General features: G+C 37.3%; 2 protein-coding genes and 1 pseudogene across 2 annotated transcripts; 2 read left to right on the top strand and 1 right to left on the bottom strand.

The window, feature by feature from the left end:
* The window catches only part of LOC111795018, a 9,939-nt pseudogene extending 8,146 nt beyond the window's left edge, over nt 1–1,793 (top strand).
* Nucleotides 1,794–3,435: 1,642 nt separating this feature from the next.
* On the top strand, nt 3,436–8,442 carry LOC111796208 (ATP-dependent zinc metalloprotease FTSH 11, chloroplastic/mitochondrial-like). The gene is made up of 17 exons (XM_023678956.1): nt 3,436–4,108; nt 4,210–4,363; nt 4,450–4,542; nt 4,630–4,715; nt 4,805–4,928; nt 5,183–5,302; nt 5,789–5,839; nt 6,004–6,065; nt 6,141–6,198; nt 6,308–6,433; nt 6,512–6,592; nt 6,790–6,919; nt 7,003–7,151; nt 7,218–7,499; nt 7,637–7,726; nt 7,806–7,859; nt 7,967–8,442. Exons 1-17 carry the CDS (start codon nt 3,480–3,482, stop codon nt 8,105–8,107), a joined length of 2,430 nt encoding a protein of 809 aa, XP_023534724.1. The 5' UTR covers nt 3,436–3,479; the 3' UTR covers nt 8,108–8,442.
* An 819-nt stretch (nt 8,443–9,261) lies between these two features.
* LOC111796210 (abscisic acid receptor PYL8-like) lies at nt 9,262–11,923 on the bottom strand. Its single transcript, XM_023678959.1, has 3 exons — nt 11,385–11,923; nt 10,591–10,806; nt 9,262–9,911 (listed from the first exon to the last, which is right to left on the bottom strand). The coding sequence occupies exons 1-3, from the start codon at nt 11,538–11,540 to the stop codon at nt 9,693–9,695; spliced, it is 591 nt and encodes a 196-aa protein (XP_023534727.1). The 5' UTR covers nt 11,541–11,923; the 3' UTR covers nt 9,262–9,692.
* Nucleotides 11,924–12,155: the final 232 nt, after the last annotated feature.

Genomic DNA, 12,155 nt, shown 5'->3' with positions numbered 1-12,155 from the left:
AAAAAAAAAAAAAAAAAAAAAAAATGAAGATAAAAGCTTCAATTGACGTGCTTTTCACATAAGTGCTGGCATTTAAAAAAAATCTTGGCACTTCTTCTTATCATCTTGTTTCTTATATTATTTTCTAAATCCATCCTTTGATTGAATTCTTCGTCAGTCACCTTTGCAGTTCACCGTGGGTTTGGATGGTAAGAAGCTTGAACCAGAGAGTAATGTTCTTCTTGCCTCCATTGAGAATATGCAATATGCAGTCACCTTGGAGGTTTTGCACATGGTATTGCATGATATGCCAATTTTATTGTGATTTTGTTTCTGGACTCTAGAAGCATATATAGATATAATGACTACGATTATGCTAACCATTTTTCTTTTTATTGGCAGGTTTTTTCTGCGTTTGGACCTGTTCAAAAGATTGCCATGTTTGATAAGAATGGGGGAGTGCAGGCCTTGATTCAATATCCAGGTAGCTACTTTTAGCTGAATCGTGTTGACACTAATCTCACTGTTGGGTTTAAATGTGAATTAGCAACCTCTTGTTTAAAGAAATGGTTAAAAGCTTATTTACAGTTTATAAAATGATAGCAACCATATGCTTTATAAGTTCAAAAAGGGTTTATTTAATTTCAAATCATCGAACAAATTAAATTATCCTTACTGAACTAGAAGCTTTGATAGTGCGAAGTGTAACTTTGAAGTGCAATACGAGTAAAAGTAAGAAGATGGACACAGCAACGTATTTAATATGGTTCAACTTCAATCTACACATGAATATTATTTCAATTGGAGTATGTAGCATAGTAATTAATAACATGCCACGCGTGAACAGATGTTCAGACTGCAGTAGTTGCCAAGGAAGCCCTGGAGGGACACTGTATTTATGATGGAGGGTTTTGCAAGCTTCACATCTCATATTCACGCCACACTGATTTGAGCATCAAGGTAATGAAAACGTCACTCTTATGGTGATTTGTTCAAGAGTAATTAGAATCTAAATTACTCTTTACAGAGGACGATGACTTTTTTTTTCTTCAAATTGAGTTCTGCTTCTCAGAAGTAAAAGAATGTGGGCATTGATTCTTTTCTCTATCGCTTCTGATGCAATCGGATTATTTTTAAGAGGAATGCTCCTAAATGTCCAGTTTGATGTGATCATTGTAGGTGAATAATGACCGAAGTCGAGACTATACGATTCCCAATACTCCCATGGTGAATTCTCAACCAGGGCAGCAACCAGTTCAAATGATGGGTCCTTCCAGCCATCAATACAACGGAAACCAGTATGGTCCTTCTGCAGAGCAGCCTGGGGTGCAGGCTCAGCCTTCTTCAGGGTGGGGGTCGAGCAGTCCTGCTGCGCCCTACTCCATGCCCATGCACAATCCTGGTTACATGCCATCAGGGACAATGCCGCCTCAGATGGGCCCAGGTATGATGTCAAGCCCCAGTGGTTTACACCAGACACCACCACCGCCCTATCGCCCCGATCACAGGCAATAGCACATATTTTCTTCTGTTTAATAGTTGATTGTCCATTCAAGAAAACCAACTAAGCTTCTCAAAAATACTAGAGCATGCAATTTGTCTGATGAATATGTGCATTAAATTGGACGGTTACATGAACTCACTGTTGGGAACCAATTAGGTCAGTTTTGTTCATTTTCCTTTTATTTTAAGGGATTTGAATGAATGTAAGATCCTTGAGTTAAAAACCAATCACCTTTCTTTGAAGCCAAGTGACTTACAAAACTTGGTTATTATCATCAATTGTCTTCAGATACTTGATTACTGTTTTAGTAGTCTCTTCCTTTTTCTCATTCTCGTTATTGCTCTATAATTACGATACTTCTCCCCTTCCACCATATCCTCAACTCATTCGGTGCTTATACAATGTACATATATCAAACGTAGCTGTATTTTTCCAAGATCATCATAGTTCATGATAAGCCTGGTTGCTGTTTGCCATTGCCTCCATACTGATAAAAAAATTGTATTGGGGGACATTTATTATAAATCTAAAAACTTGTTTTTCTTTGATAAAAAGNAATCACCTTTCTTTGAAGCCAAGTGACTTACAAAACTTGGTTATTATCATCAATTGTCTTCAGATACTTGATTACTGTTTTAGTAGTCTCTTCCTTTTTCTCATTCTCGTTATTGCTCTATAATTACGATACTTCTCCCCTTCCACCATATCCTCAACTCATTCGATGCTTCTACAATGTACATATATCAAACATAGCTGTATTTGTCCAAGATCATCATAGTTCATGATAAGCCTGGTTGCTGTTTGCCATTGCCTCCATACTGATAAAAAATTGTATTGGGGGACATTTTATATAAATCTTAAAACTTGTTTTTCTTTGATAGAAAATTGTATTGGGGTTCTAGATAATTTCTTTTGGTGTTGATCACCTTTCAGCTGTGTACTTATATTTTAATTTCATTTTTTTTTTATTTATGAGAAACTTTCAAATTCAGATCTGTGGATTTGACTCATTGTGACNTATACTTGTATTTTAATTTCATTTTTTTTTATTTATGAGAAACTTTCAAATTCAGAACTGTCCATTGTGAAAGTAATGCCCGTTGTATAAGTTTTTTTTTGTTGATATTGAAATTTAGATCAAAGGTAAATTTGTAGATGGTAGAAAAAGTAGTGTTCCTCTCATTCTTTCAAGATTCTTGAGTAGTAGGTTACTCGCGCTAGAGGAGAGGAGTAATGGTTGGGTTACAAACTAGACTGCCTTTGTAACAGGCGTACAAGGCTTCAAACCCGGACTCCCTTTGTCGATCGAGCTAAACTTCCTAGGGCATGCCTCATGATAGAGGTGACTCTAAAGGTCTGTCTCAAGGCCATGTTAAGCCCTTGGAATTGACCTCATGGTCGAGCTAGCTGACCCTTGTTGAGCTAGTTTGACCTCACAGTTTAATTTTAAGTTCAACTTATTATTTTTATTTTTTTAAAAACATTAAAATCGAGGTTAGTGTTAACCATTGATGAGCCCTGAGATATAAAAGNTTTTAAAAACATTAAAATCGAGGTTAGTGTTAACCATTGATGAACCATAAGATATAAAAAATTGATTGGATGGGTAGAGAGGATGAGAGCTAATATTAAAATTGTTATTTTAAATTTGAACAAATGAATTTTAGACTTTTATTTGAATATCAAAATAAGTATAGTTTATTGAATAAGACATAAAAAAAAATTTAATAATATATATAACTCATAGAAACTAATATAAAGATGTAGAGACGAAATTGTAATTTAATCAAACAAAAAGGCTAAATATGTCTTTTAGTCACTCATTATATTTATTTATTTATTTATTTAAATTTAACCCAGAAGTCAATTTCTGAAAGTCCGCGATACAAAAATCGGCGCCAAGAACAGTTATATAAAGAGAAGGCCCTCTATTTTCCCCCCACATTCACATCTCAACTTCCATTACCCACTTGGGATTATCAGAGTTTCCATCGCAATGGTCAATCTTCAAGCTTCTTTGTTCTTCAATCATTCACTTTCTCCTTCGCCTCTGCTTTCCCCTCCTCTTCCCCTTCTTTCTTCTGCTTCTTCTTCTTCTTCAAGGCAGAGGGTTCACTCCTCTTTGCTTCTTCCTTGCCGCTCCATTTCTTGCAACCCATTTTCGGATTCTAGGTTTCGACTTGGGCATCATTCTTCTTCTTCTTCTTCTTCTTCTTCTTCTTCCCTTCCGTGTACATTGCACCCCGACTATGGCAATTTCAATTCAGAATCGGTTTCTTCTCCCGATGGTAATATAGGTTCTGGTCCTCAAGATTTGAATGCTGATGGATTTGGCGATCAGGGTGCGGATTTTGATGGGAACAGGACGGAGGGCAGCGAGAGTGGAATTCAGTCTGAGAAAGAGGGCAAGTGGAGAAATCTGCCGTTTGCGGTGTTCTTGATGGGATTGTGGGCTGCAACGAGAATGAAGTTTCAGAAGGTGATTGAAATTGTGATGGATTGGTGTTGTTGGTGGACGTTTTGGCGGCAGGAGAAGCGGTTGAAGAGGTTAACTGCTGAGGCCGATGCGAATCCGAAGGATGCGGCGAAGCAGAGTGCTCTATTAGTGGAATTGAATAAGAAGAGGTTAAGTTCTAAAACTTGATTATTTGATTTCATTTTCATTTTCTTGATTGCAAGATTATTGCAAGATTAGGTTCTGAAACTTCTTCAACTTTCATTTCCAGTCCCAAGTCTGTCATTAGGCGTTTTGAGCAAAGGGATCATGCGGTAGATAGTAAAGGAGTAGTGGAGTATCTTCGAGCTCTTGTGCTCACCGATGAAATTGCTGAGTATCTTCCAGATTCTGATGTTGGAAGGCCGTCTACTCTTTCTACATTGGTATCTTCGAGCCCAATTTCTCTTTTCTTTTATTGGAACGATCTCAAATTTGTATGAACACACTTGTATTAATTGATAATGCATAGCTACAAGAGTTGAAGCAGCGAGATTCGGGCAATGTGGATGAGCCTTTTGTGAATCCTGGCATTTCTGATAAAAAACCATTGCATGTAGTATTGGTAAGTATCATATCATTAGTCATGATAAGGAATTTCTTGGACTTCCCCTTTCCTTACCATTTAATATTATGAGAAATTCTTCTGAAGGTTAATCCTAAAGTAGCCTACAAGTCTCGGATCCTACAAGATCTGATATCCACTATAATTTTCACTGTTGCTGTTGGATTAGTATGGTATTAACCTTTACGTCATGATCTCTATCACTGTTGGATTAGTGTGTTCTTTTCGTTGTCAATGATATCAAATGAGAATCCTCTTGCAGGTTTATGGGTGCAACCGCACTTCAAAAATACATAGGGAGTTTTGGGGGCATAGGAACCTTAGGCATTGATCCAAGTTCTCTATATGCTCTAAACGAGTTCACAAAAGAATATACGCCAGAGAAGGTATATAATAATAACGGCCCATTTTATCGAGAAAGAAATAATGTTTTTATTCATTTTAGTTTTAGAAGTTTTCGAATAATGGCTTGGACTTAGACATTTACGGGGGAAAAGCTTGGGCAGAAAGACAGGGTATTGGTTTAGTGCTAAAATGTTTCGACTCGTAGGCTAAGTCTAGGAGTGAGTTAGGGTGAATTAGTTATTTGTTTCATGCAAAATGCTTTTGTTCTTATTCCTTGATAAAATTATCCCTGTAGAATGTCAAGACATTTAAGGATGTTAAAGGTTGTGATGATGCTAAGCGAGAGCTGGAAGAAGTAGTGGAGTATCTGAAGAACCCTTCCAAGTTTACCCGCCTCGGGGGAAAGTTGCCAAAGGTTTGTGTTTGTCACTTTCGGACTTGATTTGCAATTTGTAGTTATCTTATCTGGAAGTTCTTCGTTGTAATTAGTTTATGTTGCTTAATCTTCACGAGGACTTATTTCAGCTAAGAAAAAGAGAAGGAAATAACTCCAAAGGGTATAAAGAACTTAGAAACCTTTGCTTGTCATCAGTGAGTGAAGGTCCTTCCTCCATATGAGAGGACTATCGATTATTCTTTCCAATTCATGGATTCATGGATGGATTAATACGAGTCAGTCCATCTCAAAGCCTCTTATTGAAGTTCTCTTTCCAATTCATTTTCTGGCTTTTGTTCCATTTTTGTGGAACTCATTATACTCATGAACTGTTGCATTTCTTATAACAAGAATAGTAAAAACAAATCTCTTTCTGTCTCCAGAATTCCTTCACAAGAAGTTTTTCTGTTTTCTTCTTCCTTTATTTATTTTCATATGGTACCTGTCTAAAATTTTTATTTACAGGGAATTCTTTTAACAGGAGATCCAGGAACTGGAAAAACTTTACTTGCTAAGGTAAAACTTCCCTCAGTTTTACTATAAAAGAGATTATTTTCTTTATTAGAACTGCAATCATCTAGGCTTTGTTGGCTTTCATTTGTTAATCTATGTTGGACGATATGTTTATTACTTTGGCTGACAGCTGATTGGTAATTGATTATATACTTGGTGTTCTCAAGGCTATTGCTGGTGAAGCTGGAGTACCATTTTTCTACAAACCAGGATCTGAGTTTGAAGAATTGTAAGCCTCCTTTATTGTATACGTTAACGTTATCGTGTAATGATTAACAAATTTTAATGTTATCGTTTTCAATAGGTTTGTTGGTATTGGTGCTCGACGTGTGAAATCATTATTTCAAGTAGCCAAGAAAAAGGTTTTTTTTATCTTTGGATAACTTAATCACCTTGCTTGAAGCATCCAAGCTTAGAACAAATTTAGACCATGTGAAAGCACCCAAGTTTGATTATTTATCTTGTCCACAGGCTCCTTGCATTATTTTTATCGACGAAATAGATGCTATTGGGTCGACCAGAAAACAGTGGGAAGGCCAAACGAAGAAGACATTGCATCAACTGCTTGTTGAAATGGATGGCTTTGAGCAGAATGAGGTACTTATCAAAAGGAACTGTGAGCTTTCTTATACAAAAGGATGGCTTGGAGTATGATTTAGTTTTGTATCTCTGCAGGGTATCATATTGATGGCCGCTACAAACTCGCCAGATATTCTTGATCCAGCTTTGGTGAGGCCTGGTAGATTTGACAGGCATGTAAGTTCCTATTTTTCTTAGGGAAGTTGTAGTATGAATATGGATGACTGTCATTTTGTTCACTAATAGTAGGATTTGAATGAGCCATATCCAGTCCTTAAGCCAATATTTGGATTTAATCCATTATAATTGTTTTCCATACTGTTCTATGGTTAGTCTCCTTGACTACTTCAAAGCTAACTGACATCCATTTGTAGATTGTTGTCCGGGACCCTGATGTACGTGGTCGCCAAGAGATTCTAGAGCTCTATTTACAAGACACACCTTTGGATGATAGTGTAGATGTTAAAGCAATTGCTCGTGGCACGTCGGGATTTAACGGGGCAGGTAAGTTTTCAGATGTGTGTAACTTAACTGACATAAAATGAGAGATCTTTTTCCTTAGCAACCGACATTTGTTTTCTTGTCAGATCTTGCAAATATGGTAAATATTGCAGCCATTAAAGCTGCTGTTGAAGGTGCAGAGAAGTTAACCAATGAGCAGTTGGAGTTTGCAAAAGATCGAATAGTTATGGGTACTGAGAGGAAAACAATGTTTATACCAGAAGAGTCAAAGATGGTATTAATTGATATTTCAACTTCTGAAATATTGTATGTATGCCTGATGATGTACCTTTCATTGTAGCTCACTGCATACCATGAGAGTGGTCATGCAATTGTTGCGTTTAACACCGATGGTGCACATCCGATTTATAAAGCAACGATTATGCCTCGTGGATCTTCTCTAGGAATGGTCACACAACTTCCTCCAAATGACGATACATCTGTTAGCAGAAAGCAACTATTAGCACGACTCGACGTTAGTATGGGGGGAAGAGTTGCAGAAGAGATCATATTTGGGCATGACCATATCACCACTCGAGCAAGTAGTGATCTTCACAAAGCTACGGAGCTTGCCCAATATATGGTACTTCACTAGATCGGGTTTCTAAATTATTCCATTTTGTCGATATCGGTTTCGATGGTCAATCATTCTATGTGTTCTACCAGCAGCACCCTAGTTTTGCTTTCTCATCCTCAATGTTGTTTTGATTACCAATGAAGGTGGCGGTTTGTGGGATGAGTGAATCGATTGGGCCTGTTCATATCAGAGAACGTCCGAGCGCAGAACTGCAGTCATGTATTGATGTAGAAGTATGTTTTTGGTCCCTTTGAATAATCTGGCCAAACTAATTCCTTTCTAACCCTAAATTTTATATAACTTGGTGTGCAGGTCGTTAGTCTCCTAAAAGATGCATATGACCGTGTGACAGCCCTCTTAAAAAAGGTTCAGTATGTATATCCTGGACTAAATTTTATTCACAATCTTGACTGCTAACCAATATGTTAAGCATTACAAGTTCGATTCTAACGTTTGGCACTTTTGTTTCACAGCACGAGAACGCGTTACATGCACTGTCAAGTGCACTTTTAGAACATGAGACTCTCAGTGCAGAAGAAATAAAGAGGATTCTACTTTCTTACAGAAACCAACAAGTAGACTTTGAAGAAGAAGAGGATTTTATGTCGGATTGAAGTTCTCTGACGTTTCAGCAGTTCATTGTGCCATATCATCTCTGTAAAGTAACTGAAACAACCAAGAAAGAAGAGGTCAATACATAATGGTGGGTTATAGAAAGCAAATGTAGGACCTTAGCATCTTCTTCGCGACATTCAAGCTAGCAGATCAAATCATGGGCACAACCACGAGTCCCTTTACAGATTTTTTTTTCAGTAGAGTATTCATATTGTGTCCATGTTATTGTAATATCTGTGACATTTTTTTTGACAGTACATGTATTAAAACTGTTCTTACATATCGATTTAACCGTCAGATCTCTAATAAAACAAAAGATTCATTCTTTTCGCTATTCTAAACTCGTCTCTTTTATTAGTGTTTCCATTATCGTGTGTCTCAAAGCATTTATTTCTTCATTTGTTCTTATGTTCAGCTACTAGAATACTGTCAAGCAGGACTGCCAGCTCGAGAGAGAGAGAGAGAGAGAGATTATGTACTCACAGTTTGCAGTGTGGAGATGAGCGTCAAAGCATCTCTCTTCTCAGTTGTAATGGAGAGAGAAGGCATCAGTGACGTCAAAGAATCCAGATTGCTGCACCTGCATGAATAGAATTGAATTGGGTTTAGTCAGAGAGAGAGAGATCATGAGATGCACCTTGGACCCATATAATTTTCTACTTTTACTCTGTGCATTCAAAGGAAAGCAAAGAGAAAGATCAGTAGCCCGAGTTTACAGTCGAGTCGAGTAAAAGAGTGATATTTTGCATAAATCCAAAGTGCAGCAATTTATCCCACTCCCGTCCAAAGGAAGTTTGGATGTCTCATTCTCATCCGATAATTAATTCTAGCATTTGGAAAACCAAGATATTTTCATTACCATCAACAGTATGCATGAGTTTCTGACACTGATCACCACCATAAGCAAACACTGCTGACCACCATAATCGAATATCTGTATATACAGTTCAAGCAACACAAAAATGCTAAAAAACTGACATTATTACATGCCCTTCTCTGGGAAGATGAGGACATTGACAGATAGTCGATAGGAGGTTAGTAAGAAGAGTTAGCAATGCATGTGTGTCAGCTCAGATGGAGCTTTTTGCTGTCAAATAACCAGAGGTACCCTGTGATGATGACCTCAGAGAAACCTAAAACACAGAACGCCATCAAGAAGTAGCATTACATTACCTCAACTAAGCATAGCATTTGTAGTTTGTAGAACTGAAACAGAGCAGACGCCAATATACAGAACCCATTCATTGCTACCAAAGTTATATACATAAATATGCATAGACCACCATGGACAAAACCCTGGAACTTGAAGGAATCTAGACTTCCCTCTCTCTCTCTGTCTCTAAATAATTTAATTCTTCAAAGAGTTTCTCAAACCTTACAAGACCCTTTATGCTCCAGGTACTAGATAAGACTTGCAGAACTAAAATAAAACGAAAGATCATATCAACCGATACAAAATTATGCTAATTTGGGTACCATATACCCTATGCCAGTCCATCTCCAAAGCCTTCAAAGAAATAAGAGCCTAGGAGGCTTCATTCGAGGCAACCCCTCGCATGCATTGCTAGTTACCACTCCCATTTCTTAAATCCTTTCCAGAGGCTCAGTGCGATCATGCACTGCTAGCCGCTCTGAAACATCAGCAAGTGACTTGAGATTGCATTTGATGAAGGCTTCCACAAAGTAGCAAGTCTCATCCTTTGTGTTTCCTTCAGGAACATCCACCACAAATGATTCAATTACCGAAGTCCCAGGTCTTCCATCAATGATTTCTGGATGCAGGGAAATGATTGAAGAGTAATTCTGAAAGAATGTTACGGAGAATTTATATTTATTCCTGTTTAAGTCACAGTCATTCAAAAATGGCGGAAGAGAAATGATGTCTCTAGCGAGGTATCCCCAAGCATGAAAGTGAGAACAATTAAGTCATTAATAGCTACTATAGTGCCCATCCTACGCAGAATTTCCAGTTTAGTTCACCAATCACAAAAATAGTGCCATGATAGAGCTTGGATTCATGTTAAATCCTTAATTAGACAGTCACATGCTACTAATCATGAGAAACTCATTATTGTTTATTCCAAAGCACATGCCACTAATGCAAATAGTTGAAATTACATGGTATAATAAAATATTCCATGCATTATCAGTGGTCAGAAGTGACAACCGTAAGCACATTGAAACAAAATCATGGCTAAAACAATTCCTCCTTTTGAATTTTTAACATATTTGAAATCTCAATTCTCTGAACTAGAGTAAGAATCTTTGGATCAATTGAGGATTCCAACTTTCAAGGATAAACATCTGTATAAAAATGGTTAAAAAATTTTGAACACTAAAAAACTATTCTCCTGCCTACTTTGTTTGAGAACACATAAGACATTTATTTTCACCTTGAAAAAGAAAGAACATATGTTCAGCCAATATCAGGACCAGTGATATCTCAAATAAAATGGTAGGCTAAAAATACATTGTCCTGTACCTTGAGTCTGTGATCTCCGCCAACAATCCTCATGCTAAGGATGTGTTTATCATCATCAAGGAGTTCCAATCTCTCTGTACTTGTTGTGGCAGGAAGCCCCGATTTCACATCAACTTCCCTGAGAGTCCCTATCTCAAGGTTTCCCTTTACAACACATCTGCGAACAAAGGGTTTGTATCTTTGTGGTTGATCAAACCTCCTTACCAGAGACCATACCTGACGAGGAGACATTCCAGTTTAGAAAATAATACAGTAAAAAATGAAGGCAAAAACCCAATAACTCAAATTACGATAATATACCAATATCCCCATAATTCTTATTGCAAACTTGCACCTTTATCCCCATATGATCTCAGATATGTATTAGAAAAAGGGGAAAACATAAAGCAACCGTGCTAGTTCCTAGAGATACAATGTCTTTAGACTTCCTTGAATTTGGTACTGTAAGACTCACCTTTCACTTTCTTTTGAAAACATTACCTGGAGGAACCAAACTCCAAAATTTATGAAAAGAACCAAACTCATAAACGTACGGAATCGAGATAGTGATTGAGATATAATGCATGGACATTCATATTTCCATATAAACATAGAAGAATGCAGAAACCAACAGAATCAATTAAGCCAATAAAATAAAATATCCATTATCATGAGTCATAGCCTCAAGATCATTAGTGTTGAGAAGTACAACGCATTTAGATAGCACAGTTACGCACATAAAACCAAAAAATGATCAAATCCATCGTTATCAACAGAAATTTAAAATGGACAGAGAGAGAGAGAAGATGATTTACAAGATGAACAGGAGCTTTAATATGCTTAACAAGCTGAGAGGTGCACTGATTCTCAGCAGCCTCGTTCCTGTGGTACCTCCGAATGAGCTCCCATTCCGCGTTACTGAATCCTCCTCCGTTCCGATTCCCATTCACATTCGTGCTACTACCGTTCATTTTCGCTACTGATTCTCTTTCTCCACACAACAAAATCGAACTCCACCACTAAATCAACCAAGTTCTCTCCTCCTTCCTCGTTAGTTAGAAAAACCAAAAAATCGTAAAATTCAACTGAATTTCTGTAAAGGTCAAATCATCACATAAACTATACTATCCAACTCCCCGCTCAGTCACCGGAAACCAGAAGATCCAATCGCCGGCATATGAGTCTCAGTAAACAGAAAATCTCCGTCTGAAACGCAACGGAGATTCAGTTCAGTGGAAAAACGACCACCGGAGAATCCCCGCCATAGACGACCGATCGAACTTCACCTCAGCTTTTTTCTTGCTCTTCTTTCGTCTCCCCTTCTCCGCTTCATATAAATTTTCTCTCTTAATTAATTATTAATTAAATTAACTATTGTTTCTTGTTTTAATACATTAATAATTTCTGGTTAATGACAACAAATTTCATATCCCAAGAATACCCCTGATTTTTCGTGTAATTACTTCTTATGCCACTCCTTTTGTTATTGACTTTTCTCGACGTTTCAACCGTTGGGTAAAAATAGAAAGTTGAATTTTTTTTAACTGAAAAAAGAAAAAAGAAAAAAAAATTCCAATGTTTTCCTG

Source organism: Cucurbita pepo, chromosome LG05 (assembly GCF_002806865.2).
Source record: "Cucurbita pepo subsp. pepo cultivar mu-cu-16 chromosome LG05, ASM280686v2, whole genome shotgun sequence".
Taxonomy (NCBI): Eukaryota; Viridiplantae; Streptophyta; class Magnoliopsida; order Cucurbitales; family Cucurbitaceae; genus Cucurbita; species Cucurbita pepo.
Note: the sequence above shows the minus strand (reverse complement) of the source record. Positions and strands in the feature narration are given on the sequence as shown.